This window comes from Solea senegalensis, linkage group LG16, assembly GCF_019176455.1.
Source record: "Solea senegalensis isolate Sse05_10M linkage group LG16, IFAPA_SoseM_1, whole genome shotgun sequence".
Lineage (NCBI taxonomy): Eukaryota > Metazoa > Chordata > Actinopteri > Pleuronectiformes > Soleidae > Solea > Solea senegalensis.
Genome location: NC_058036.1, coordinates 18,764,797 through 18,787,585, shown reverse-complemented (window position 1 = coordinate 18,787,585; position 22,789 = coordinate 18,764,797). Strand labels below are relative to the sequence as shown.

Sequence of the window (22,789 nt, the reverse complement as noted above, 5' to 3'; positions counted from 1 at the left end):
AAAGAAATCTTGTTTTAATGATGAAAAAAGCTTCAAACCGATTCATCTGTAGTCGACTATAATTTAATAATCGATTAATAAGCGAGTAATTGTTCCAGCTTTAATTAATAAAACACTCTGGATGCTTTTTTGCTAGGCTGCAGTTGTAAATAAGAATTTGTTCTTAATTTATTGTACCTGGTTAAATAAAATAAAATAAATTGTGGAATCTAACTGATAGTCAAACCAGTGAATATGCAGAGCTCTGTTTAACAGGATATTTTATCTAGATAGATATAGATATTTATTAAGTATAAATATATAATATAATAATTATTATTAGTAGTACTATTATTGTTTCTAAAGTTATTAATGGTTTCCTGCAACATCCCTCGGTGCACAGCTGTTCCGAGGGAAGCCACCTCACGCGTCACGTGGGAAGTGTGGAACTCCCGTTCCCCACTTGATTGACGTTTCCTTCAGCCAATCAGAGACTTCCTCTCCGCTCCCCGTCGACCAATCAACATCCAGGAGGAGGTGAGCGTCTTCATGGATGGAGTCAGTTTGCGAACGTAGGGAGAAGTTTTAGAGAAGGACACTGGGAAGCGCTGGACGTGTTCTGTCGTGTTTTTTTAATACATTTATTGTTTTAATTGAGTCGCGTCACAGTGACAAATGCATTACTTTGAACAGTTTATGATAACGTGTGATAAAGCAGAGTGATAAAGTGTTTTCTCGTCGGGACGAAACGTCACTAAATGGTGAGTTGGGGATCATTTCCAACGTTTCTGGCAAAGTTTTTGAACGTCTCTAAATGAAGTGTTCTGCAACTCGTTATGTCGCGTTTCAGGCGTGTACTTCACGTTTGGTTATAGTCATGGAGAGAAAAGACATTGTTCGGCGTGTTATTTGTGTGTGACACGCGTGTTTTCGTTGAGAACAGTGTATGAAGGGGGAGATGGCTATAACGTGGCGCCTCAGCGACACTGCCAAGTTTCCAACTCTGAGGAATACCTGCCACAACAAACACAGTCACAGCTTTCTAACAACGTCATTTTCCTTTAATTATATGGAAAGTATAGTAATAATATGTAAATGAGCAGTTGTAAAAAGTTAAAAGTCTCAGATTTGTTGTTGTTGTTCTTGTTGTAACACACTAACTAGATCTTTATACATACCCTCAGGGTTTGACATGATCACAACCTGAACCCACTGCATCTCTTCACCTGCATTTGCAGGTGTTAAGATGAGATAAACAAAAAAAAAAAGAGAGATTTATAAGCATGTCCAGTCCAACATCTTGATAATAGCGATCACACAAAACAAATACAAGAATCTCAGCCTCCTCTCTCAGTCAGAGCTGGAGCTTTTCAACCCCATCCACAAATTCAAGTAGTCATGCATGGCATTCCTCAATGAGAAAGGCCACCAAGCTCCAGTCAACTGGAAGATCAGTCTTAAAAAAAAGGTAGTAAAGCTGTGATTTAAAGATAAACTCTTTCCCTCAGTGGCTGCCATTCTGCGCACATTCCTGTGTTTACAGGAAACAATAAAACTTAGCTTTGATCCTTTTTTGTATTTTGTGGTCTTGTGCGTTTTCCATGTTGCTCAGTCAGTCATGGGTGAGTTGGGACATGCAGGAGGTCACACAGACACACACACACAGACAGACAGGTACACATTGGTAATTTGTTTGGCAAATAACCAACGTGGCCAGGCTGCAAGTACAGCTGCTTCATTCCTCGACCCACTGTCATAAAACCTGGGGAAGGCTCCGGCGGACACAGATGCAAAACGCTCATATAATCAACACTCTGACACTTTCAGACAATAATTGTGCTTCAAGGAAGATCATGTAAGTCTCTTTGACACTGTTTTCCAATTGTTTCACATTGAGGGGGACAAACTTTTTAAGGTGACAAGCCATCACGACCCATTTCACTCACAACGAGCTCACACGTGAGTAGTTTTAGAGCCGTGTTTGTATTTTTGAATAGACAAATAAGCCACTTCCTACAGATAAACTGTCAACAAATCACATCTCTATGTCATGCACGTGTCAGTGAAAACATGCACACATACCAAAGGGTGATAGTGTGATAGTTTGGCTGTGTTGAGCTGCAGTCTGTGCACTTGTGTTTTGTTAAAAAATAAACCAGGATTCACTTTCATCCATCCTCATGCCGGCATTCCTGCAAGGTGGTTATTTGGCTAATTTTAGCTCTAGTCTTTTCTTAGTCTTGTTTTTTTTACTGAGCCAAACATCCATTCTTTTGTCTGACTGCAGAGTTGTGGAATATTCTTCTTATTATTATTATTATTATTATTATTATTGTTGTTATGGCAGAAACCGTAACTGTGGTGAAAACTAAACAAACTCCTCGTGGCTCAGAAATGTACTGAACTACAGAAAATGTGTGTAGAGCAGCATTTCTGGCTTTAATCCAGTCCAACCATGACCCCGTGACCTCTCCTCTGCAGGTAGATGTCACTGCTGTATGGAAATATCTTTATCAGTGCTGTGCTCTGTGGATTGACAGTGTCGCCACAGTCTAAAGGAGTGTCATCGTTCTCCAGGAGCTCATTTGTTGTCATCTAAATAAGTCCAGTTCTCCTTTTTAATCCTAAAATTCCTTCAACAAAAGCTCTTTGGGAGCAGCCGCTGGCTTATCTGCTCCTCACTAGACACTGTATAGTGTTCTTCTGGTGACACGTTAGCCTCTTGACGCTTTGGTGTGGCTCACCGGGTGGGTGGAGACCACTGAGTAGTGACAGCCAAGCCGGACACCACATTTGAAATACTATACAGCTCTAGTCTCTCATTTTGCTCTGGGATTCCCGAGCTGGCCGAGCCAATGAAGTACTCTGAAAATCCTTTAAAAAAGTCCATAAGGATGTATTGCAGTGTTATTCGTACGTCTATTAATGACACCATTGCTCATTTACATGTATTTCCTCAAAATCCACATCCTTTAGGCCTGTAAATGGAGACTCATCCTTTTGTTGATTGTTCACTGAGGGGAGGTTTTATTACACTGAGTGGGGGATTGGGTGGACTCTTGATTTCTGTCTTGTATGAGGAGACTCTTGCTGTGCAATTATGAGGAAGATTGTTTGCATATCTGTGATTTATTTTGACATCTGTGTCAGGATTTTTATTTTTTTTTGCTTTTGAAAGGCAGCCATCTTGTGTCTGTCTAAGGTCCCCCCCCACCCCCACCACCCCGCCCCTTTCTGAGGTCAGGGTGGGTTTGTGAAGTGTGGTGTGTGTTGTTGTCAAGGCTGCTTTGCCCAGATACTGAGAGATAGTGCAGTAAGTCGCATTGTATGAGCTGCTGCACAGCTTTTTAGTTGAGATTTAGAGGACGGGCGCCGCTGCCTGGCACAGCAGAACAGCAGAGTGGCTGTTAATCAAAATGTGACACTGCGAGTGGGCCATAGATCTTTTAGATGGCTGTGTTTATAATTATGTGATAATGTAATAACTGTCACTTATTTGACACGTTAAAGCATTTCTACAAGTTTTGTAGCCATAGATTTCTTTCTCCCTTTCTTTATTTATTTATATTGCTGATTATGGAGAGACTACTTCAGTATGCTGCAGCGCACCCCTCGTCACTGTCCTCCCCCGAACCTCCTCCACAAATACATTACAGTGCAGCGTTAAGCCTGTCCATCTACTCTTTGTAAGCCCAGGATGTGCTGTTTTTCACTTGAGGCCTGACTATTGTAAGGCTGGTGGAAGGAGAAGACCAGGACACACTGCTCAATGTACTGTATCTCTCAGCCACAGAACTGCAAAGCCAAAGACAGATGCTCACAGCAGACTACACGTCTCTCTCTCTCTCTCTCACCGCACTTTCCCTCCAGGCTTTTGTTCATGGCTTCCAGCCCGCGTGTGGTGGAATGCCACTTGTCATTAAGTGTGCTACACAAAACTCTACAGAATAATCAAAAGCCCTCATCAAACCAGGGTGTTTGCTTGACTTATAGCAGCTCTCGGCGACAGACACGTTTTATATCCGACGGATCTCTGGGTGCCGTAAGTGAGGTGCTGTTTACGTACAGTAAATTTAATTAAATTATTTACTGTAGGGAAGCACGTTTGTTTCAGCTGAAATTCTTCTCGGCCTTTTTGGCAGATGCAGACACCAATGTTGATCTGGGACGTGCATACTGAAACTAGATTGTGCACACTCAGTATACGTACGTTCTAGCACAACAAATCTGTGTTGTGCTAGACTCTGTTCTATGACAGCAACTCACTCGCTGCTCACTCGCTGCTGCAGTAACAGTGGGAGGAAGTCGGCCACTGACGTTAACCCTGAAGCACACTGGACTCCACGTGACGTCACATCCTTAAGATTTCTGCAGCAAATCCGACCTGACTCCCAATTCATATAGACTCACTCTGCAGGAAAGGAACAGAGGAGGTTGCAGAACGTCATTCTCATGTTCCTACTTCCTACTTTGTGGTTTGGCTTTTATGCCTCTTGTCCAATCCAGGAAGCAAGAGTGGAGTCATCAGCACCGATCACACTGCATTTCCATTTGTTGCGAGCAAGTGTGAAAGTATGACAGGAATGTTTCTGACTGAATTATATAAAACAAGTCCAACTTTTCTCAGTTAAATGTGCCTTGTGAAACCTACAGTACGTACAGTAGTGTAGAGCTGAAACGATTAATCGATGATTAATTGACAACTATTCTGATAGTCGATTCGTCAGTTTGAAGCTTTTGTCATGATTAAAACAAGATTCCCGATTATTTACGCTTCTGAAATGTGAGTATTTTCTTCATCTCTTTGCTCTGGGTAGCAAAGAAATCATTAAAAGTCAATCATTTTGGTTAGTGGACAAAACAAGACACAGAACATCATCATTTACAGGTTTGACAAACACTGATCAACATTTTTTAAGGTTTTCTGATATGTATGATAGATATATAGAGATATATGGAGTACCAGGTACCACATACTGTAAACTGGCAGTGCTTGTTCTTTGACATATGTGGGAATTAGGAATACACAGGTGAGCAAATTGTCTGTATTGTAACAGCAGGCCCAGATGACTGTTTTCCTGTCTGCAGAGCTCAGCTCAGCCTTCCCAGCGTGTAACGACACGCTCAGCCAAGTCTGTCATCAGCTATACGGCTGGTTTTTTTACCGTCTGCTTTGTCCTCAATCATTGCTATAAGATTAAATTGCGTTTGACATTTTATTAAACCCTTTAAACACATTAACAGAGGGATTAGTTGAGGCACACACTCTTGCTTTTGTACCATCACTGTGGGAAAGACAGTTTTTCTTTCCAGCTGGTCAATTCCACAAGGTGAGCCAGGTGCAGGATGTAATGATGCAGAGGGAAAAAGTGGACATCGGACTAACTGTGTCGGGAAGAGTATTATTATGATTAGAGGAGTCAGAAGTGAGAAAGACTTTGTCTTTGTCTCGTAGCTTCCCTGCTGTCCTCAACCTTGGAGCGGTGCTCTCTCGGGGAGGAAGAGGTGAGTCACGCTTCAAAGCTTCCGTCATGACTGGGCACGCACTGTAGGTCCCGCACACATCTTCTCAAACTCTGTATCATTGATTTCAAACTTCACTGTTAATGGTTTGAAATCGCTCTGTCCCATTTTACATATTTTACAAACTGAATATTCACCAAAAATATCACAAATGAAATTGCAGTTGCAGTATCTATAACAAAAAACTGCAATACTGCTATAGTTGGACCCTAGTACACAGTTATGTCATGCTATTTAACACTGGGGCTTCTTTGGTTCGTCTCTGCTCCTCAGGCTACACATACTCTACCTGCCCCTGTTAGTGCGAGCATTGTCTGTCAGCCACACTGGCCCTGTGTGTTCACAGCCACTGCTCTGGCCGAGTGCCATGTGAATATTGCCGAGGACAAACGAGCAAAGGATTTCACTGATTCTAGACGAGACGAGGCATTGACAGTGACTTATTATCCTCCTGATCCTCTGTTTGCTGCATAACCGAGGTGTGTGTGTGTGAGTTAAAAGAAGACTTTTAAACGTGTAGAGATTGTGTCGAATCTGGGACGTGCATGCCACAAACAATGGCTTCCCTTTTGCTGTAGTGTGACGTCACGACTCTGCCATCTGTTCGTGTGGATACTAGCGCGGCTGAAGACGACTAGAAATAGCCTTCAAAGTTTGTTTGCGCTCATGGAGGAAGTCTTTGACAGAAACTGTCACCTCTGGATACGAATTGTACGTCAGCAAACAAAAGGCTGTGCTGCACTGGAATGCGACGTCTCTCGTCGTGCCCAAGCAGGTCCAAAGGTCTCTCCTGCCACGACATGCTAACGTCCCATTTCCCTGGGACGAAATCTATATGGTTGTCCATCAAATGTCCAATTGTCACTCTGGCCTCTGCGTCCTAAATGGTCCTTCATGCAGCGATCTACATGTTTGTGATGTCAAGAGCCAAGGTTCATAGGAGACTGTGTTACGGGGATATGTTCAGACATGATAACCTTGCTGGGTTACACTTTACAGTAACATAGCTTGACAATAGATGGGTCTTGTGTTTGAACAAAAACAACTCAAAGTGTGTTCTATCCAAAGTGTTTTATCTCTTACGTCACAGAAAGTCTGCAAATTTAAGTTGAAATCTGCCCACTGCATCTACAGAAACCCTCCCTCTGCCTTTGGTATGGCCATTCCATTCTTTTTTGTCTCGATGCCACAATTAGCAAATGAGAATGTCACTTACATGTAAACAAGTCAGTGTCAACAGTCTATAAGAGTCTACAAGAGCTTCCTTTGTTCTCCGTCATTTGTCTGCATTAGTCGTGGCTCAGATTCTGGCACACGAAAGGTGCCAGACCATGACCACAACAGCGCACACGCTCTTCTGCTGACGTTCCACTGCTGTCGTTAGGTCACACGTGTGCACGTCCGCCCACCTATTTCATATTTGATTTGTCTTTTTCCTTTAGGAATGTGTGTCGGCGTAGCTGATCCCCTGCATGCAGCTGTCTGAGGAGCTTTGGCGTTAAAGGAGCAGCAATCATGGACATGGAAGACTTTCCTCCCCCGCCTCCTGAAAGTAAAGTCAACACAGCTTTGTCACTCACAGTCATGACGTCGCAGACATTGGTGATAACCCACCGTTGCTTCATGGGTTAAATTCCTTGCTCACGTGGGCCGGTTAGCTCAGTTGGTTAGAGCGTGGTGCTAATAACGCCAAGGTCGCGGGTTCGATCCCCGTACGGGCCACACCCTTTTTCACAGGGTGCAGGAAAGTTCAGCAAAGTCAATCCAAATTGAAAGTTAAGAGAACTTAAATGTACAGTTGGAAAATAATTGAAACAAATATAAAGTATTCAGCTTGAAATTGACTACTCCAATGGCAGAAACAGAACTATTCTCTAAATACTAATAATCATGTTGTTCCATGAGGATTTGAAGCTTTTCTTCATTATCAAAAATAGATTTGGAAATACTCAAGATACATTTAGCTCTTTTGTGTATTTGAGTTTGAAGAGTTGCACCATTAGTGTCACCGGCTAGTATCTGTAGGTCATCACTCCCTGGAGGTCTGCAGAAGCTGGACAATATGAGTAAACAACACGGATTCCTCTCCTCTGCTCCTTCACTGCTGTGGAGTGTGTGGGCAGGGAGTAAGGCGGGTGAAATGTGCTGTGCTGCTGTGAATACCAGACAATGTGGCTCAGTATTAGACTTGCACACACACACACACACACACACAGCTTGGGGGGGATAGACACACGGGCCAGGGAAATGCTTCGTTCGTCCCCTGCTGCCCAGTCACTTGCTTTGTTGCCGGGGTGACGCCGGAGCGGATTGTATCCCAGTGACTCATTTCAGAGGAGCATTATGTGGTCGTGTGGAGATAAACCCGCGGAACAGAATCCATATTGTCACCATGAATCGACAATGGTAACCGCAGCTAGTGTCCAGTGTACATTCGCATTAACACAGTGCAGATATCGTGCCACGATACTTGTACTCGTGCATTTTCACACGGGAAGAAAGACTCACGACCAAACTTGACCAAACTTCAGGCTGCGTATCGGACATAACTTTTTGTTGTATTAAGTAGATATCGTGATATTTGTGGGGTGATATATCACTTTAGAGTATCTAATTATTTTTACTGATGTTGTAAATAAACATTCTGTGGATAAGCATAAAAAGTGTATCGCAATATACGATTTTGCAAATAATCAGCATTTTTACAATATCGCATTGTGACCTGAATATCACGATGCTATCGTATCATTGTTTCTCTGCCGATTCCCACCCCTAGTATTCCCTGGGTCTTGAACGTCTAATGAGGTAAAGAGTTAACCTCATTAGCATTTGACAGTGCTCATGATTGGCTATCTCAGGCATGCAGGAAGTAACTGCCATAGAAGGAAAAGAGGAGGGGGTGAATATGTCTGTGTCGTGTTTTCAGAGGCTGGTGCTTGTTTTTATGAGTGAAATCCAAAATTGATTTGATAAAATTGGTATCAAAAGTATTGTTCTGGAATTGGTATTGAAGTGTAGTTTGAGCCTTGAGTTAGTTTCTAGTTCATCATCTGTCCACATCCACTCAAACCCCTGTCCTTCCCTGTTGTGGCACAGTCCCCGTGTTTCCCGTTGAGTGCAGAGTCGGACAAGTATTGGCAAATGATCTACATTCCACCGCAGTCCTGGAGTTACCACAGGCTGTTAGTCAGCTAACTGTGCCTTATCTCTGTGGGCCCACACCATTCATTACTGCACAGATGGAAAGCCACGGATAACATCTGTAAGTCCACTCTTGCCCTTTTACACCTGTCATGTGTGCATGGACACGGGGTCATGGCGGCGACCTGAAGCGTTAGTCACGGACCCTTTCCTCAGAGGAAAAGAAGTACCTGTCAGAGCCTGAGGGACTTTCACTGGTGATTTAGAGCAGTCGGAATTGTTTTAAGGGACTTCAAAGTTTTGGGCTTAAGGGAATATGTTTCCCCTGAACATAAAAGTACTTCATCACTGAGCCGCCGTGACACAGGTTGTTGCGACAGTGAATGTGGTACAGAAACAGTACGAGATCAACTTTAATTTACTTCAGCGAGGCAGAAAGTTGCACATTAAACGTATTAGGATGTGTCCGAATCTAAACATCAACAAGGGATCGGAAGAGGTTAAAATTGCCGAAACCCGGGATTGAACCAGGGACCTTCAGATCTTCAGTCTGACGCTCTCCCAACTGAGCTATTTCGGCTGGTGGAGCTTCACAGGATCATGTCGCTGAGTCATAGCGGAAATGAACTCATTCAGAGTTGGAATTTTTTTTGTTTTCCTTGGGAAAATGTGCAGGATATGAGAGTAAGAGTTTAGACTAAAGCCAATACAATAAAGCTGGGTCTACTAATGAACGTGCATGCAAAGAATTCATGGTATGCCTCTGAGGAAAATAGAATAAGGTTCTCAAAGGGTTAAAGAAACCTCCCTTAAATGATTGGCCAGTATTTTCCTCAGCAGTGAGTTTAGCTGACTTAAAGCCCAAACGCTGTCTTCTTTAATCTCTGCACGTTGAGCTTCTTGATGCCAAAACATGAAACCAGCTGATGAGAGTTTAGCTGGTGGTTTCCTAACCCTCTGTGTTTGTCAGATCAGACATAATGCTCAAACTCGGGCTGTACCACCGTTTTCTGAGGGGTGTGTCGGCCTCTCTTTCCTGCCGGCGGCCTAATTACAGCGTGAAAACTGGAAGTTTTGTTGGTTGCTCCCTTCCTGTCATCTGCCAAGTGAACGTAAAGCCTTTTGAGTGCTTGCTAATATTATACAGTATCTTGTAGCTGAGCCCTGACATTGTTTTCCTTCTGGGGGGGGGGTGAATCCTTGACGGTAACATTTCTGTAAGAAAACATACTGCAGAAGCGAACCCCACCCTTAATTATAAGTCTACATATGCCGCAGTCTTTCAACTTTCACAGCCAAAGACCCAGAACAGCCAGAACAGTTTTCTCCGTCTAATTTTGTATGTTTTTTGTAAAAACACTTTAGACTTCAAATGTAACCGCTATAATTCTACTCTGTGACTAAACTTAAGCTGTTTTCACAGCTTATCCTTAAGTTACTCACTGATTTAATTGTAATTGTATCCAGGGCTGCAACTAACGATTCTTTTCATAATCGATTAATCTCTTGATTATTCTGGATTAATCTTGTTTTGTCCAGAAAATGTCGATCGGTGGTTTTAAAACGTGGAAATAATCATGTTCTCAAATGTCTTGTTTTGATGATTTCTTTGTTACATGGAGCAAAGAAAGCAGAAAATACTCACATGTAAGAAGCTGAAACATCAGAAAACCTTTAAAACTTTAAATTGATTAATCAATTATCAAAATAGTTGACGATTAATTTAGTAATCGATTAATTTAAATAGTGGTGAAATAACTGTAGAGATAACCAGCTCATTATCATCATCTTTTATGGATCAGTGATAGAATCCAGAATCTGAATCCTATCTCTGTCTTCAGTGTTGGCAGACGGCGTCGCTTTTGCAGATGAAGACGAGGGGGAAGCCTTCGACTTTGACGACAGCGGCGATGACGTCGGCGAGGCAGACCACCCGCCCCCTGCACCCCCGGCTCCTCCAGTCCCAATCGACAATCTGGAGACCAGTGTCCCCGGCGGCCAAGTCCCCTTACCCGACCCCCCAGTGCCTTCCCCCACATTCGACACAGCTCCACTGTCAACAGTTAAAACAAACGGAACAACAGCAGAAGGAGAGGGGACATCTGCTGCTGACACAGAGGCAGATTTACCACTACCTCCACCTCCTCTCGACGAAGACACAGAGACAGATCCTAGAACAACAGGTGTGTGGAGTGAGTGTATATGAGCTGGTTTTAGTCTGTCCTCAGTACAGTATCTGGACACTGGCTATCTTGTTAATGCAGCGCAAGCCAGAGTCGGGCTGTTAAGTGGGGCAGTGTGTCTTTCTGGTGCTGGAGGTTGTCTGGCTTTTATCACAGAAAGTTGTGACAGCAGCAGCAGCAGGAGGCGGGGAAAGGGGGCGGGGACAGGAGCGGTTTGCATAAAATATGTTAATAAGATCATTTCAAACAGGAAACCAGAAGATTTTTCTGTTGTTTATTCTACGTTCTGTGACATTTTTTTTAGAGTTTTGTTAGAAACGCCTCAGAGTTCTCATCTTTGAGTCGCATTATAAAAAACAATATTTTGTGGGCAACTCATGTAATAATGCTCCATCATGTTTAAAATTTACAACAATGCTAAATTGAAAGTTGATTTTTGATTTTTTCTTTTTTTTTTTTAAATGAGCAAAACAAAATGTAATATTTTTCCTCAAATTATTCAACTTTATTAACAACTTTGACTTTTTTTATTTTAGAACATGACCTAACATGAATGAGGCATGGACATAAATCCAGTCTCTGTGTGTATTATGTATGTATTATGTCATCATTTCCTGTGTAACTTCACGCTGTAATTACTGAACATAAATGAAGATTTCTCTAACTCTACAGGCATTGAAGACCAGGCTCCATCCATCGATGAGCCTCTCCTTCCCCACACTGTCCCCAGGACGTCCTCTCGTGGCAAAGTCAACCCCTACTCTGTAATTGACATCACTCCTCTGCAGCTGCAGCCGGTCGAGCCGCACCACGGAGCCCCCTCGTCTTCTTCCACCTCTTCACCAACAGTGGAGCCCAGGGAAGGAGAAGAGGAGGCCCAGGTTATCCGTACCAGTCCTGTCGGCAGCACCTCAGGATACTCTGTCCCAGTGCCTTGTGGGTATGCGACCCCTTCTGGAGTGCCACTCATCACGCCGGCTTACACCACGCCTGTCATCATTCGACACCTCTCCATGGACGAGGACGGTAATGCAGAACCTGCAGAAAGGGGGGGAAATGATAGGATTATGTTGGAGTTATAATGTGTTAAAAGTTCTGTACTGAACCGAGTTGCCCTCTGACCTTTGTTCCAACGAATCTGAATCTAGCCAGGGCCTCTTCTTCCTGTCATTCCTCACCTCGCTCCTCTCATTTCCTGTCATTGCTCTACTTTATCACTCTGAACAATTTAAAAAAAACAACGTGACATTCCCACAGGTCTCTAAGCTCTTTTTTATTGTGTTCTCTTTTGTAAATTCTGTACTTCCAGGAAAATTCTGCTCATTTTTCACAGGCTATGACATGTCAGTGCCGCCTGGGACGTTTGCCTCCTTTGGTCTTTCACTTGTTTTTCCTAAGGCCTTGCCACGAGGAAGTGAGGGACTAAATTTAGCCATCCCCCAAAAGATCTGTGTTGGCTGTGTGAGGATTTTCTGGTTTCCCCTAAAACACTGCAGTATGAAGTGTCCAAAAGCCTGTGGCCTCTGGCACTCTGACTGAGTCTGATTACACAGTAATTATCTCACCGAAATGATCCCACTGAAGCACGTAGTTTTGTGTGAAAATGCACAGAATTGTAGGAAGTGTAGGAAGCATGGAATCATCAGTGACATCTGGTGGTGGTACATGAGACGATGAATTCTTAAAGCTTTGATTCAGAAGCGTCTTCACTATTCACAACGTTTATTTTTCCTCCTTCAGTCACCGTGGTTGCGACGGGGCACGCCTCCGTCGACAGGTATGAGACCGCCGCAACATGGCTTCTGCAGCATTATATGATCGTTGTAACGATTCACATTTCATTTAATATAATATAGACTTGTTTTTATTGTAGAGTTCAATGTTTGTTTCCACATGTTTTAGTGTTTTTAGTGAAGAGAATCCACCCATCCGAGAAGAGGATGTTTTGGCTAAATGGGCATCAGACCCTGCCAACACTGCATGGATGGAAAGTAAGGAATGACTTCCAAAGTCTCTGTTGTGTGTGTGTGTGTGTGTGTAATATCCACTAAACATCTGCATGCCTGCTTCTGCACAGGCCGTGTCTTCCTTCAGTGTGCCGTTATTTCTTTTCTGTCTTTTGATGATGCTGAATTCCCAGACACTTCCTTCCCTGTTCTTTTGAGGAAGCAGGGACTTGTGTGTGTGTGTGTGCATGCATGCCCGTCTTTTTAGGTCCCACTCACATTACATCCTGTTTGCAGTGTCAACCGTCTCAACTAAGTCATCAAAGAAATCACGCAGTGCCTCCACTGAACCTGTGTTCTCTGATTCAGATCCAGACGAGGTGATTTACGATGACGTACCCAGAGAGAACTCTGACTCCAACACAGGTTTGGGACGTTTCTTTATTTGTCACAAATGCAGTGTTTCTCGATGTCGTAAGTGCCTTTTACTTTCGATTCTCTATTTTCTTGCTGGTTTCCAGTTCATTTAAATGACCTTTTGTGTTCTGTTTTTGTTCAAGGTGTAAACAAAAATAACCTTGTGTGTTAATTCTGCTTATTCTGCTTATATGCAGTACGTGAATGAAGGCGTCTAACATTTGATACGATGAAACAATACAGGGTTTCAACGATTTTGAAAAATGGTTTAAAGCTACAGTACGCACTACAGTCTGCCCGCGCTGTTGCTGTGTCGCCCCGCAGATCCAGATGAGATGATCTACGATGACGTGGAGCTCGGCGAGGAGGGCGGCTGCGGTAGCTCCCTCGACAACGGGTGGAGCTCCAGCGAGTTCGAGAGCTACGACGAGGCCAGCGACGGGGAGGGCCCCCCCGAGAACGGCCTGCCCCACGCCTTCATGAGGGGGAAGCCGCCCCAGAAGAAGACACATGTGCGTAACAGTCACCCCTCCCATTTCTGTGTCAGTATACTGTCCATGTGTGGGCGAGCGCAGTGAGATAAAGAATCAAACGAAAGAATTTGTCATATCTTGTACACGCCACATATGCACTCCTGTATAGACTGAGTTTATTTGTTTATATGAAGATTATATTATAGATTATTATATATATTATTCCATAGGAAGTGTTTGTTGGACAGCAGCGTTGCGGCAGACGTTAAAGTGTTTGTTTGCAGCTACCTGATGATTCCGAAAAGCCATAATAATGATAACCAGTAACGCTTGCTTTGCTCTCTTATTTAGCTCTCTCAAGATCTGACTCGCTTGAAAGAACACTATGAGAAAAAGATGAAAGATCTAATGGCAAATACAGTGGGAACGGTAGAGCTGCAGCAGCTAAAACAGAAACACGAGCAGAAGGTAAACCACCTGAGGCTCAACTCACCTCACCTCGCCTCGCCAAACTAGTCCCGACCCCTTAACTCTGCGTCTCGCTAACCACTCTGGTGTTTTGACACTTCCATGTCACAGTCCCTTCATGTTCCTGATGTGAATGATGACTTGAGGTGGTTGTGGTGGTTGTGGTGGTGGTGGTGGTGTTTGGTACTGGTGATGGAGATGCATCGATCTGTCTCATTATATGTTTTATGCCCCTGAGGTTATTTGTTTTATTAGGATTTTGACAGTTCCTACATTTAAGGAAACAGATGCAGGAGATTCTGTTTTATTAGAACTAGTGATTTGAATTCAATATAGTTTTCCATTTTTATATCATTGCATAATTTAAAATAGTCTTCATGTACCGTTCATCCCTGCTTTTACACCGTGTCCGTCCTGCTCGCCTTACTTAGTGTCAACCATAGATCTAGACTTCACCCCTGAACCTCTGAAAGCTTTGTGTTGTTTTTGTGTCATTGTGTGTTTTTGTCTCATCCAAGATGCAAAAGCTGGTGAAGGCGGCAAAGGACGGCACCAAAGACGGGCTTGAGAAAACCAAAGCTGCGGTGAAAAAGGGACGCTCTTTCATCAAAACCAAGTCGTTCTGTCACGGTGTGTAGTCTGCAGAAGAAGAAGAAGAAGCTCAGATCATCTGTTTGTGTTTATCTGTGCAGGATTTCCGTGTTTACTCACGTCTGCTCTCTCCTCTTAATCTCTTACAGAGAGGAAATCGGCCTGTTTTGAAGATGAGGAGTCTGAACTCTTCATCGAAGTGGATTGTTTTAACGTGGAGCCGGTGTTGTGTGTAGCACCGAGTGGTCTTTCACAGCAGCAGGTTAATGAACGCGTCCATCAACTTTATCCTTATTTGTTCAGCCCTTTTTTCCACATGCTCTTGGTTTTTAAGACAAATGCACTAAAGATGTTATTGTTCCCTCTGCAGCTGGTGAGGAGATGTATACTGGGATCTATTTTGGAGAGTGAGAAGAACTATCTCGATGCACTGAAGAGGATATTAGAGGTGCGGAGTCGCAGCTGCAGCTAGTGCCCGACCGGCTTTTTTTGAAGTATTTGTTATTACAGTTCACCTTGTCTGCTTCATCAGCAATACGAAAAGCCGCTGTCCCAGCTCGAGCCGAGGCTGCTGAGCGACAGGAAGCTGAAGATGACGTTCTACCGCGTGCGTGAGATCCTGCAGTGCCACTCCCTGTTCCAGATCGCCCTGGCGAGCCGCGTGGCTGAGTGGGACGGCCTGGAGATGATCGGGGACGTCTTTGTTGCGTCGGTAAGCCGCGGCTGTCATTTAAACTTTATTAACAGAGGATTCGCTGCATTAGCTCTGGTATCTGTGAGTCCAGCTGTTTACAGATGAGTTTAACGTGTGGTTGAACCTCCGTACTCCTCGACTCAAAAAACAAACCAAACAAAAGGGCAGCGAGGCCCCTGATGAGAACCAGTTTCAGTTTACTGCCCACTCTAACCTCGCACTTCCCACTCCATCATAAAAATACAAAACTCACACACATGGAACTTATTTATATTTATATTCCCCGTCCATGTACAATAAAATATAATGAGACTTTTACAACTCCATGTGCTGTTTATTTGGCTCGTCATGCCGACATCTGTGTATAACTAAATAAAAGAGTCCGATAGTCGAGTGTTTTTTAGATCTAAAATGAATTTTCAACCAAGTCATCCAGGGCTTTGAACCAGAAATGTAGAAAGAACAACATCAACAACGCAAAAACAACACAAAGGCCTCGTGTTATGGCTAATTATCATTCAATGTTTGTCTATGTTTCTCCTCAGTTTTCAAAGTCGATGGTGCTGGACGCCTACAGTGAGTATGTGAACAACTTCAGCAATGCAATGGCGGTAGTGAGGAAGACGTGCGCCTCCAAACCTGCCTTCTTGGAGTTCCTCAAGGTTGGACAGTGTTTCCTTACATTACGTGCGCAGACAATCTTGCACATATTTATTCTGATTTCCATTCGTTGTGTTTTAACGTCGCCGTATGCCCATGCTCTCGTGTGCAGCATCGTCAGGAAACGAGCAGCGACAGAATGACCTTATATGGCCTGATGATGAAACCTATCCAGAGGTTCCCACAGTTCATTCTGCTTCTTCAGGTACAGTGGACTTTTTTATTTGAAGCTCTTTTTGTGCAGTACGTGTATTCACCAGCAGAGGGAGAGCTATACACACAAGTCTTTCCAAGTGTTTACGTCATGAGAAAGTGCTCTGAAATCTCTCTAATTCCTGCTTTCATTTGGCCCTGTGTCTTTTAAACACTGATGTGTTCTTCTTTTTTAAGAATATACATGTGCACCAGTGGCTTATTGGCCATTTATTTAACCTTTATTTATCCAGGTAATCCCATTGAGTTTGAAATCTCTTATGAAGGATGCCTGGACAAAATAGCTTACTATACACACAAATTAGAATAAGACATAAAAGACATATAAAATACAGACAACAACAGTTTAAATTGGATTTAATTTTCTATTGTAGTCACGACTCTTTATTCAACAAGTGACTAAATAATGTGTAACTGGCCCTTTGCCTCCTCATCAGGACATGCTGAAGAACACACCGGCGGGTCACGCCGACCGTCTGCCCCTCCAGATGGCCCTGACTGAACTGGAGACACTGGCGGAGAAGCTCAACGAAAAGAAGAGGGAAGCCGACCAGCGCTGCGAGATCCGTCACATCGCGAAGGCCATGAACGAGCGCTACCTCAACAAGGTCTGCCTGTTTTCCTCGTGCACGCCCGACACATACACACGACATACTGGAGGAGAGAATGCTCTGGGATGTGTGATTGTTTTAGCATATGCTGTGGCATTTCTCTGTGTCCCAGTGTGGGCGGCCGTCGGGCACTTGAGCCTCACATTTTCTACCGACTCTTCTTCTCCTCCTGCACGGCCATTATTTTTAGCCCACTGCTTTAGCACGACATGTGCACAGAAGCACCAGCGTTCACCGAGGTATAATTATTTGTCTAAGTGCAGCCGCCCACACTGGCATCTGTGTGCAGACGTGTTTACAGGATACCCCACGTTGGGAAGAGTTTTGTTCCTCGTGGCCTTTAATTGGTCAGAGTCACTGTTGAAAGCCAGGGATTATTATATGCTATCCAGAATGGGTGGTTTCACAGTAGCAAGTGACGGGAAACAGGGGGGGGGGGTTAAGCAAGATGACACATTGTTTCCTTGATACCCAGAATTATTGTATTTAGTTTTTACCGATGAGGTTATTTCCTTAATAAAGTCTCTTAATAAAAATGACATAGTCAAACTATAAACTGTACAATGACGTCGGAGCCGAGTCCGGCTGCTTCCGACTCGATGGATAAGTATGGGGATCTGCACAGATACACTGACATCGCATCGATCCTGCCCCCCCCCAGCTTCTGAGCAATGGCAGTCGCTACCTGATTCGCTCGGACGACATGGTGGAGACGGTCTACAACGAACGCGGCGAAATGATCAAAACCAAGGAGCGCCGCCTCTTCCTGCTCAACGATGTGCTCATGTGCGCCACACCCAATATCCGGTAAGATGCTCTCTCTCTCTCTCTCTTGTTATTAGATGCCATATCTTTTAATCATTTTGCCATTTTGTGCTTTTTAAAACGGATCTTTTTTGCCCACATGGTGGTTACTGCGTGGATACCTTTGCCTGACATTAAGGGAACACAGCTAGGATCTCTGTAAAAGTCACTCCTTTGGGTAACTTCTGACCACATACTGTCTCTGTGACTTGAGTTCTGATTCCCCAGCTTTTGTCCTTTAATTGAGACACGCTCAGTGGGCACCACATACTGAATCTGGGGGTTAAGTCTTCTATTGTTTCGTGTCCTAAGTATTTTTGCACTCACACTAACTGTACAAACAAGCAAGCTAAAACCATGACTAACTTATCTCCTTATGTCGTATCTCCTTTTGCACCGCGCAGGTGTCAGGACGGCAGCGGGAGCGTCAGCGGGAACGCGCCGCTCGACCAGAAGTTCCTTCTCAAGTGGAGCGTCCCTCTGAGCTTCGTGGAGGCGCTGGAGTTTGGGTCCAGCGAGGACATGGCCGACAACAGCCGCTACTCGGGAACTCATTCCGGGGAGAAGGTGGTCATCAACGCTAAACCAAGTAGGAAAACATGGTGTCTCACTCTGTCTGTCTGTTAAGATAGCTGACCTGATTAAACTACCTGAAGTCTGTAGAGCTGCAACTAATGATTATTTTCATAATCGATTAATCTGTCGACTATTTTCTCGATTAATGGATTGATCACTTGGTCCATAAAATATCAAAAAACCTTAAAAAATGTTGATCGGTGTTTGTCAAACCTGGAAAGGATGATGTTCTCAAATGTCTTGTTTTGTCCACAAACCGAAATGATTGACTTCTAATGATTTCTTTGTCATGTGGAGCAAAGAAATGAAGAAAATATTCACATTTAAGAAGCTTAAACAATCGGAAATCTTGTTTTAATCATTAAAAAAAATCATCATTTAAACCGATTAATCGATTATCAAAATAGTTGTCGATTAATTTAAAAAGCGATTAATAATCGATGAATCGTTTCAGCTCTACTTGTCTGGTTAATGAAGTTCTCTGTGGCAACACATTGAACAACTGGAGCCATAGCTTTGCACCATTTTAATGAGCTGTATATAAACACATAGAATAACTTAATGGTTGTTTCCTGCCTGATTTTGAGCAGATATTTCTAAGATGGCGTAAGTCCTGCACAGACGTTGTATTTCTTTCCTCCTGCAGTCTGCCGGCTGCCAAGTCCAATGATTTCAGTCTTTCCACTGGGTTCTCCTCCGTCACAAACAGCTGCTCAGCCACTTAAGAAAAAGTTCACATCACACAAACAAGAGAGCCTGAACCAGAGTGTATGATTTTGTGGTCGCAGCACTGCAGATTTTATTCTGGGACCTAGATTTTTCTGTGTGTGTGTGTGTGTGGTTGTGGGGCTGGTGACTGCTTTAATACTCTCGTTTCCCCGGGTTTGTCAAAGGTGATGTGTGTTCAAGCCGAGGTCAGAGGACCACTCTCTCGGTTGCCGTTGGAAATGGACTTGAATTCTCGCCTGCTTTTTCCTTATATGCAGCTCAGTCCTTTGCTGCCATGTGTCACATTTATCTCATAATAAACCATGTGTTTAGGCCAATGAGCCAAGCAGGTAATTCAACTATCATCAAAATGCCCGTCTTTCATTACCACATGACACCATGACAAATATTACTATAAGGATAAGAAGATATCTATGATCTCCATTGTGTATCTTTTACTTTTTTAAATGGCGTACAGTTAAATTACAGCCTTTAATTAATTGTTCAGCATCTCTGTCCAATTATTAAAAAGTAACAACTGTAGATTAGATTATGTCATAATGCTAATTTGGAATAACATGAAGAAGATTCTCCACACACAGTAGATATTTGACAAAACTCAACCTCTCGTCTTCTTCTTACTTCTTAAATATCAGGTTCCACACTCTCTTGTCCTCCACTGCTTTTACATAGTGAATTATTATTATTCTGCTCCCTTTACTTTCATTTAAGCCACATCTTGTGTGTGTGTGCGTGTGTGTGTGTGTGTGTGTGTGTGTCACGTCCGCGGATCCTTCACACGTGTAACAGATGGCAGAGACAGAGCCTGTGAAACATCTGCTCTGGTTTTCCAAGTTCTTCCTGCAGCAAACAGGTTCACTGCCTGTTATAGGTGATGCGATGATACAAGTGTATGTGCGGCAACGAAACAAAAAAGAGCAGTTTTATTGAATTAGATGTTCTTGAATTGTATTATTAAATGACATGGACCAACTCCAGTGCTTCAAAAAGAACTGAATTGTTGTTTTAGTCAGCAATAATAAACCTTCACATGGTTCCCTTGTTCTAATTTAGCTATTTTCAAACCAGCTTCACTATGTGTGTGTGTAAGTGTGTGTTTGTGCATACAAATGTGTCCTTTGTCCAGGAACCTTTAACAAGTCCAAACAATTGTTTGCCAAAAATATCTCAGTGATCAGCCTGTGAGTAGGCCGAATGAAAAGACTCTTCAGCATATGATGATGTCACCGCTCTCTCTTCTCAGCGCAGCGTAGCAATCAGACCACCGTGCAGACCGAGCATTTGTGAAGTTACATTTTTACTGCTGCTCGAAACCACCAGTCATGTCATGAGAAATCGTGGAGCTGCTGTGGGATGGCTGGCCTGCTTCTGAAGATGCTCCTATGCTCCCTGTGCTGTGTTGTGAGAAAAAGCCTTGGCGTTTGGCAGCGTCACAAAGAGCCATTCATGAAGTTGGATGTGGCTTCTTGAAAAAGGGAGGGTAACACAGTCATGCCAATCTCGTCTGTGGGAATAGTAATAATCTAGCGCTGGTTTTCACTTTTGATTTCTTACGTGTGCAATTACACACCGGTAATAAAGAGACAATTGTACTTCATCGATTCATATGATGATATATTAGCTTCATTTATTCAAGGAGAGACAAGGAAACACACAGAATCAAAGTAAACTCCAATTTGATTCGATTTACAGGTTTTAATAAATCTCCTACAAGTCTTAACACTGCACTGCTGTATCTGTGTTTGCTCATAACATGGAGGCTTAACTCAGCATTTCTGCCCTGACCTGAATTCATCCCCCTCTGCTAAGACCAGGGAGCCGAAAACCTCGAGTAGACAACACCAGATTAGTGCAGACGTCTCTTTCAATCTTATTGACGGTTTAGGAAAATAAACATAGATGTGGCTGTGATTTGAGCCACTGATTTACCACACCAGTGAAACCCCATTTCATCCATCCGTTCAACAATGCAGCTTAAAGTTCGACCGCCGTGTGCTGAGTGTGCGGAGCAGCGAGGCCGACGGAGCATTTCTCAATCTGTGAGCGGCCTCCTGTTTACAGGGAGACCGACCACCTACAAATACGTTACCAGGGGTAAAGTTTCCCCTGAATGCCCCGTCAGCGAGACCTTCAAGAGAGGACCCCGGGTTAGGGTTGCCATGGTTTTGGAGCGCCAGACAGACTTAGGGAGCATTGTATGAAAAGAAGAGGTGGATGAGGAGGAGGAGGAGGAGGAGGAGGAGAAAGTCGAAGGGCAGAAGCAAACACAGCTGAAGGTGCCAAAGTATTTCTCCCCATCTCACCAGTCAGTATCGTGACGAGGATGCACACGCTTGGATATGTGTTGTTAGATTCATTCACAGAGAGAGTTGTGTGGCGCTTAATCAGCAGTGTGTGAACTCATTTACGGTTTGAATGTAACGGACAATTTGTTCATATTTAAAAGTCACAAACTAGTCCTATTCTTGTTAATTGGTGTTTTTCTTTTTCTTTTTCTTTTTTTTTTTTAATCAAATGACCTCAGTTATTTGACGGTTGGCAGGTGCAACCAACGGCCCGGCCCCTATTCTGTGCTTTCTGTGTGGCTCTGTGCATCATTATCTTCATGGCTTTATGTATGTGTATGTGTGTGTGTGAGGGACAGAGCGTGAGAGAGACAGAGCGAGACAGAGAGAGACTCGTGTCCTGACAGAATTTTGACGAGCCTGTTCTGAACTGCAGCCGTTACAACAGAGTAACGGCTGTGATCACTGAACTGTTCATGTGGCTCGTACCATTTATCACTGGCAACGAGCCATCAAGAGAGAAAGAGAGATAGGTAGAGAATGTAAAATCCTAATGATGTGTTGTGTGTGTTTCTGTGTAGACAAATTGTACATGGGCCCGGGTCAGCTGTACCAAGATCTGCAGAACCTAATCCATGACCTCAGCCTGGTCAACCAGATCTCCAGCATGATCAGCAGCCTCAAAGGAAACTACCAGGTATCGTACAACTATACTCTCTGAGCTAGTGAAGCATTGACCAGTTAGTTTTTAGAAGAAACAACTAAACTATTTGTCCTCAGACATTCATTGTTTTGCTCGTATCGTGTCTGTAAGGGCGGGTTCAGCTCTGCAGACATGTCGTGTTTAAGCTGTGGCATTTAAAAACATGGGTCATTTGAAGTCTCCTAAAATCTTGAATGTCATGAGGCCACACACGCTCACTCGTGCACGCACACACACACACACTTGCCTGCCTGAAGTGCTGCGTTGGATGTTTTGTTTGCAGAGCACAGCACAGAGTGTTTGAGAGTGTTTTTGTGCTGCGTTGGTGACTCTGTCAGGAACAGAGAAGACTGGAGCAGCCTTCCTGCCTTACATGCAGTTCTTTCATTTTATTGTCTTCATTGATGACATGTGACACGTGATGACACGCACTTTTCCATGATCTCCCGTTCCTCTCTGCTTTCCTCCATCACGTCTTCAGAACGTGAACCCCACAGTGGCCCAGGACTGGGTGTCGGGTCTTCAGAGGCTGATCCTGAAGAAGGAGGAAGAGATCAGGGCGGCTGACCGCTGTCGGATCCAGCTCCAGCTGCCTGGCAAACAAGACAAGTCTGTTTTTTTACACACATTTCTGTAACCTTTACTACCTCCTTTACTACAGACAGCACATGCACACAGCTTCTCGTCTCACCCTCTTTTTGTTTATCTAAGGTTTGTCTTTATTCCACTGCTTCCTCCTCCCATTCTCCCAGCCTCCTTGTACATCTAGAGCAGGGGTCAAACTCAAATGACC

The 22,789-nt window shown here is 43.7% G+C and overlaps 1 protein-coding gene and 2 non-coding genes across 5 annotated transcripts in view; 2 read left to right on the top strand and 1 right to left on the bottom strand.

Moving 5' to 3' along the window:
• The first annotated feature begins 542 nt into the window (after nt 1-542).
• The window catches only part of arhgef10 (Rho guanine nucleotide exchange factor (GEF) 10), a 38,234-nt gene continuing 15,987 nt past the window's right edge, over nt 543-22,789 (top strand). Inside the window, exons 1-21 of one of the 3 annotated variants that reach the window (XM_044047620.1) lie at nt 543-740; nt 5,435-5,484; nt 6,945-7,054; nt 10,485-10,826; nt 11,499-11,852; nt 12,567-12,603; nt 12,729-12,817; nt 13,142-13,198; nt 13,514-13,701; nt 14,014-14,130; nt 14,649-14,760; nt 14,871-14,983; nt 15,092-15,169; nt 15,254-15,433; nt 15,961-16,077; nt 16,188-16,280; nt 16,726-16,896; nt 17,561-17,706; nt 18,108-18,292; nt 21,875-21,990; nt 22,478-22,605. In XM_044047620.1, coding sequence (XP_043903555.1) covers nt 7,018-7,054; nt 10,485-10,826; nt 11,499-11,852; nt 12,567-12,603; nt 12,729-12,817; nt 13,142-13,198; nt 13,514-13,701; nt 14,014-14,130; nt 14,649-14,760; nt 14,871-14,983; nt 15,092-15,169; nt 15,254-15,433; nt 15,961-16,077; nt 16,188-16,280; nt 16,726-16,896; nt 17,561-17,706; nt 18,108-18,292; nt 21,875-21,990; nt 22,478-22,605 — 2,660 coding nt within the window. In that variant the 5' untranslated portion in view covers nt 543-740; nt 5,435-5,484; nt 6,945-7,017. The remainder of the gene's footprint in view (nt 741-5,434; nt 5,485-6,944; nt 7,055-10,484; nt 10,827-11,498; nt 11,853-12,566; nt 12,604-12,728; nt 12,818-13,141; nt 13,199-13,513; nt 13,702-14,013; nt 14,131-14,648; nt 14,761-14,870; nt 14,984-15,091; nt 15,170-15,253; nt 15,434-15,960; nt 16,078-16,187; nt 16,281-16,725; nt 16,897-17,560; nt 17,707-18,107; nt 18,293-21,874; nt 21,991-22,477; nt 22,606-22,789) is intronic. The other 2 variants (XM_044047619.1, XM_044047621.1) reach the window with 2 other exon arrangements.
• trnai-aau lies at nt 7,151-7,224 on the top strand. The gene has a single exon. It is a non-coding gene; the product is annotated as a tRNA-Ile (tRNA).
• Nucleotides 9,151-9,223, bottom strand: trnaf-gaa. Its single transcript has one exon. It is a non-coding gene; the product is annotated as a tRNA-Phe (tRNA).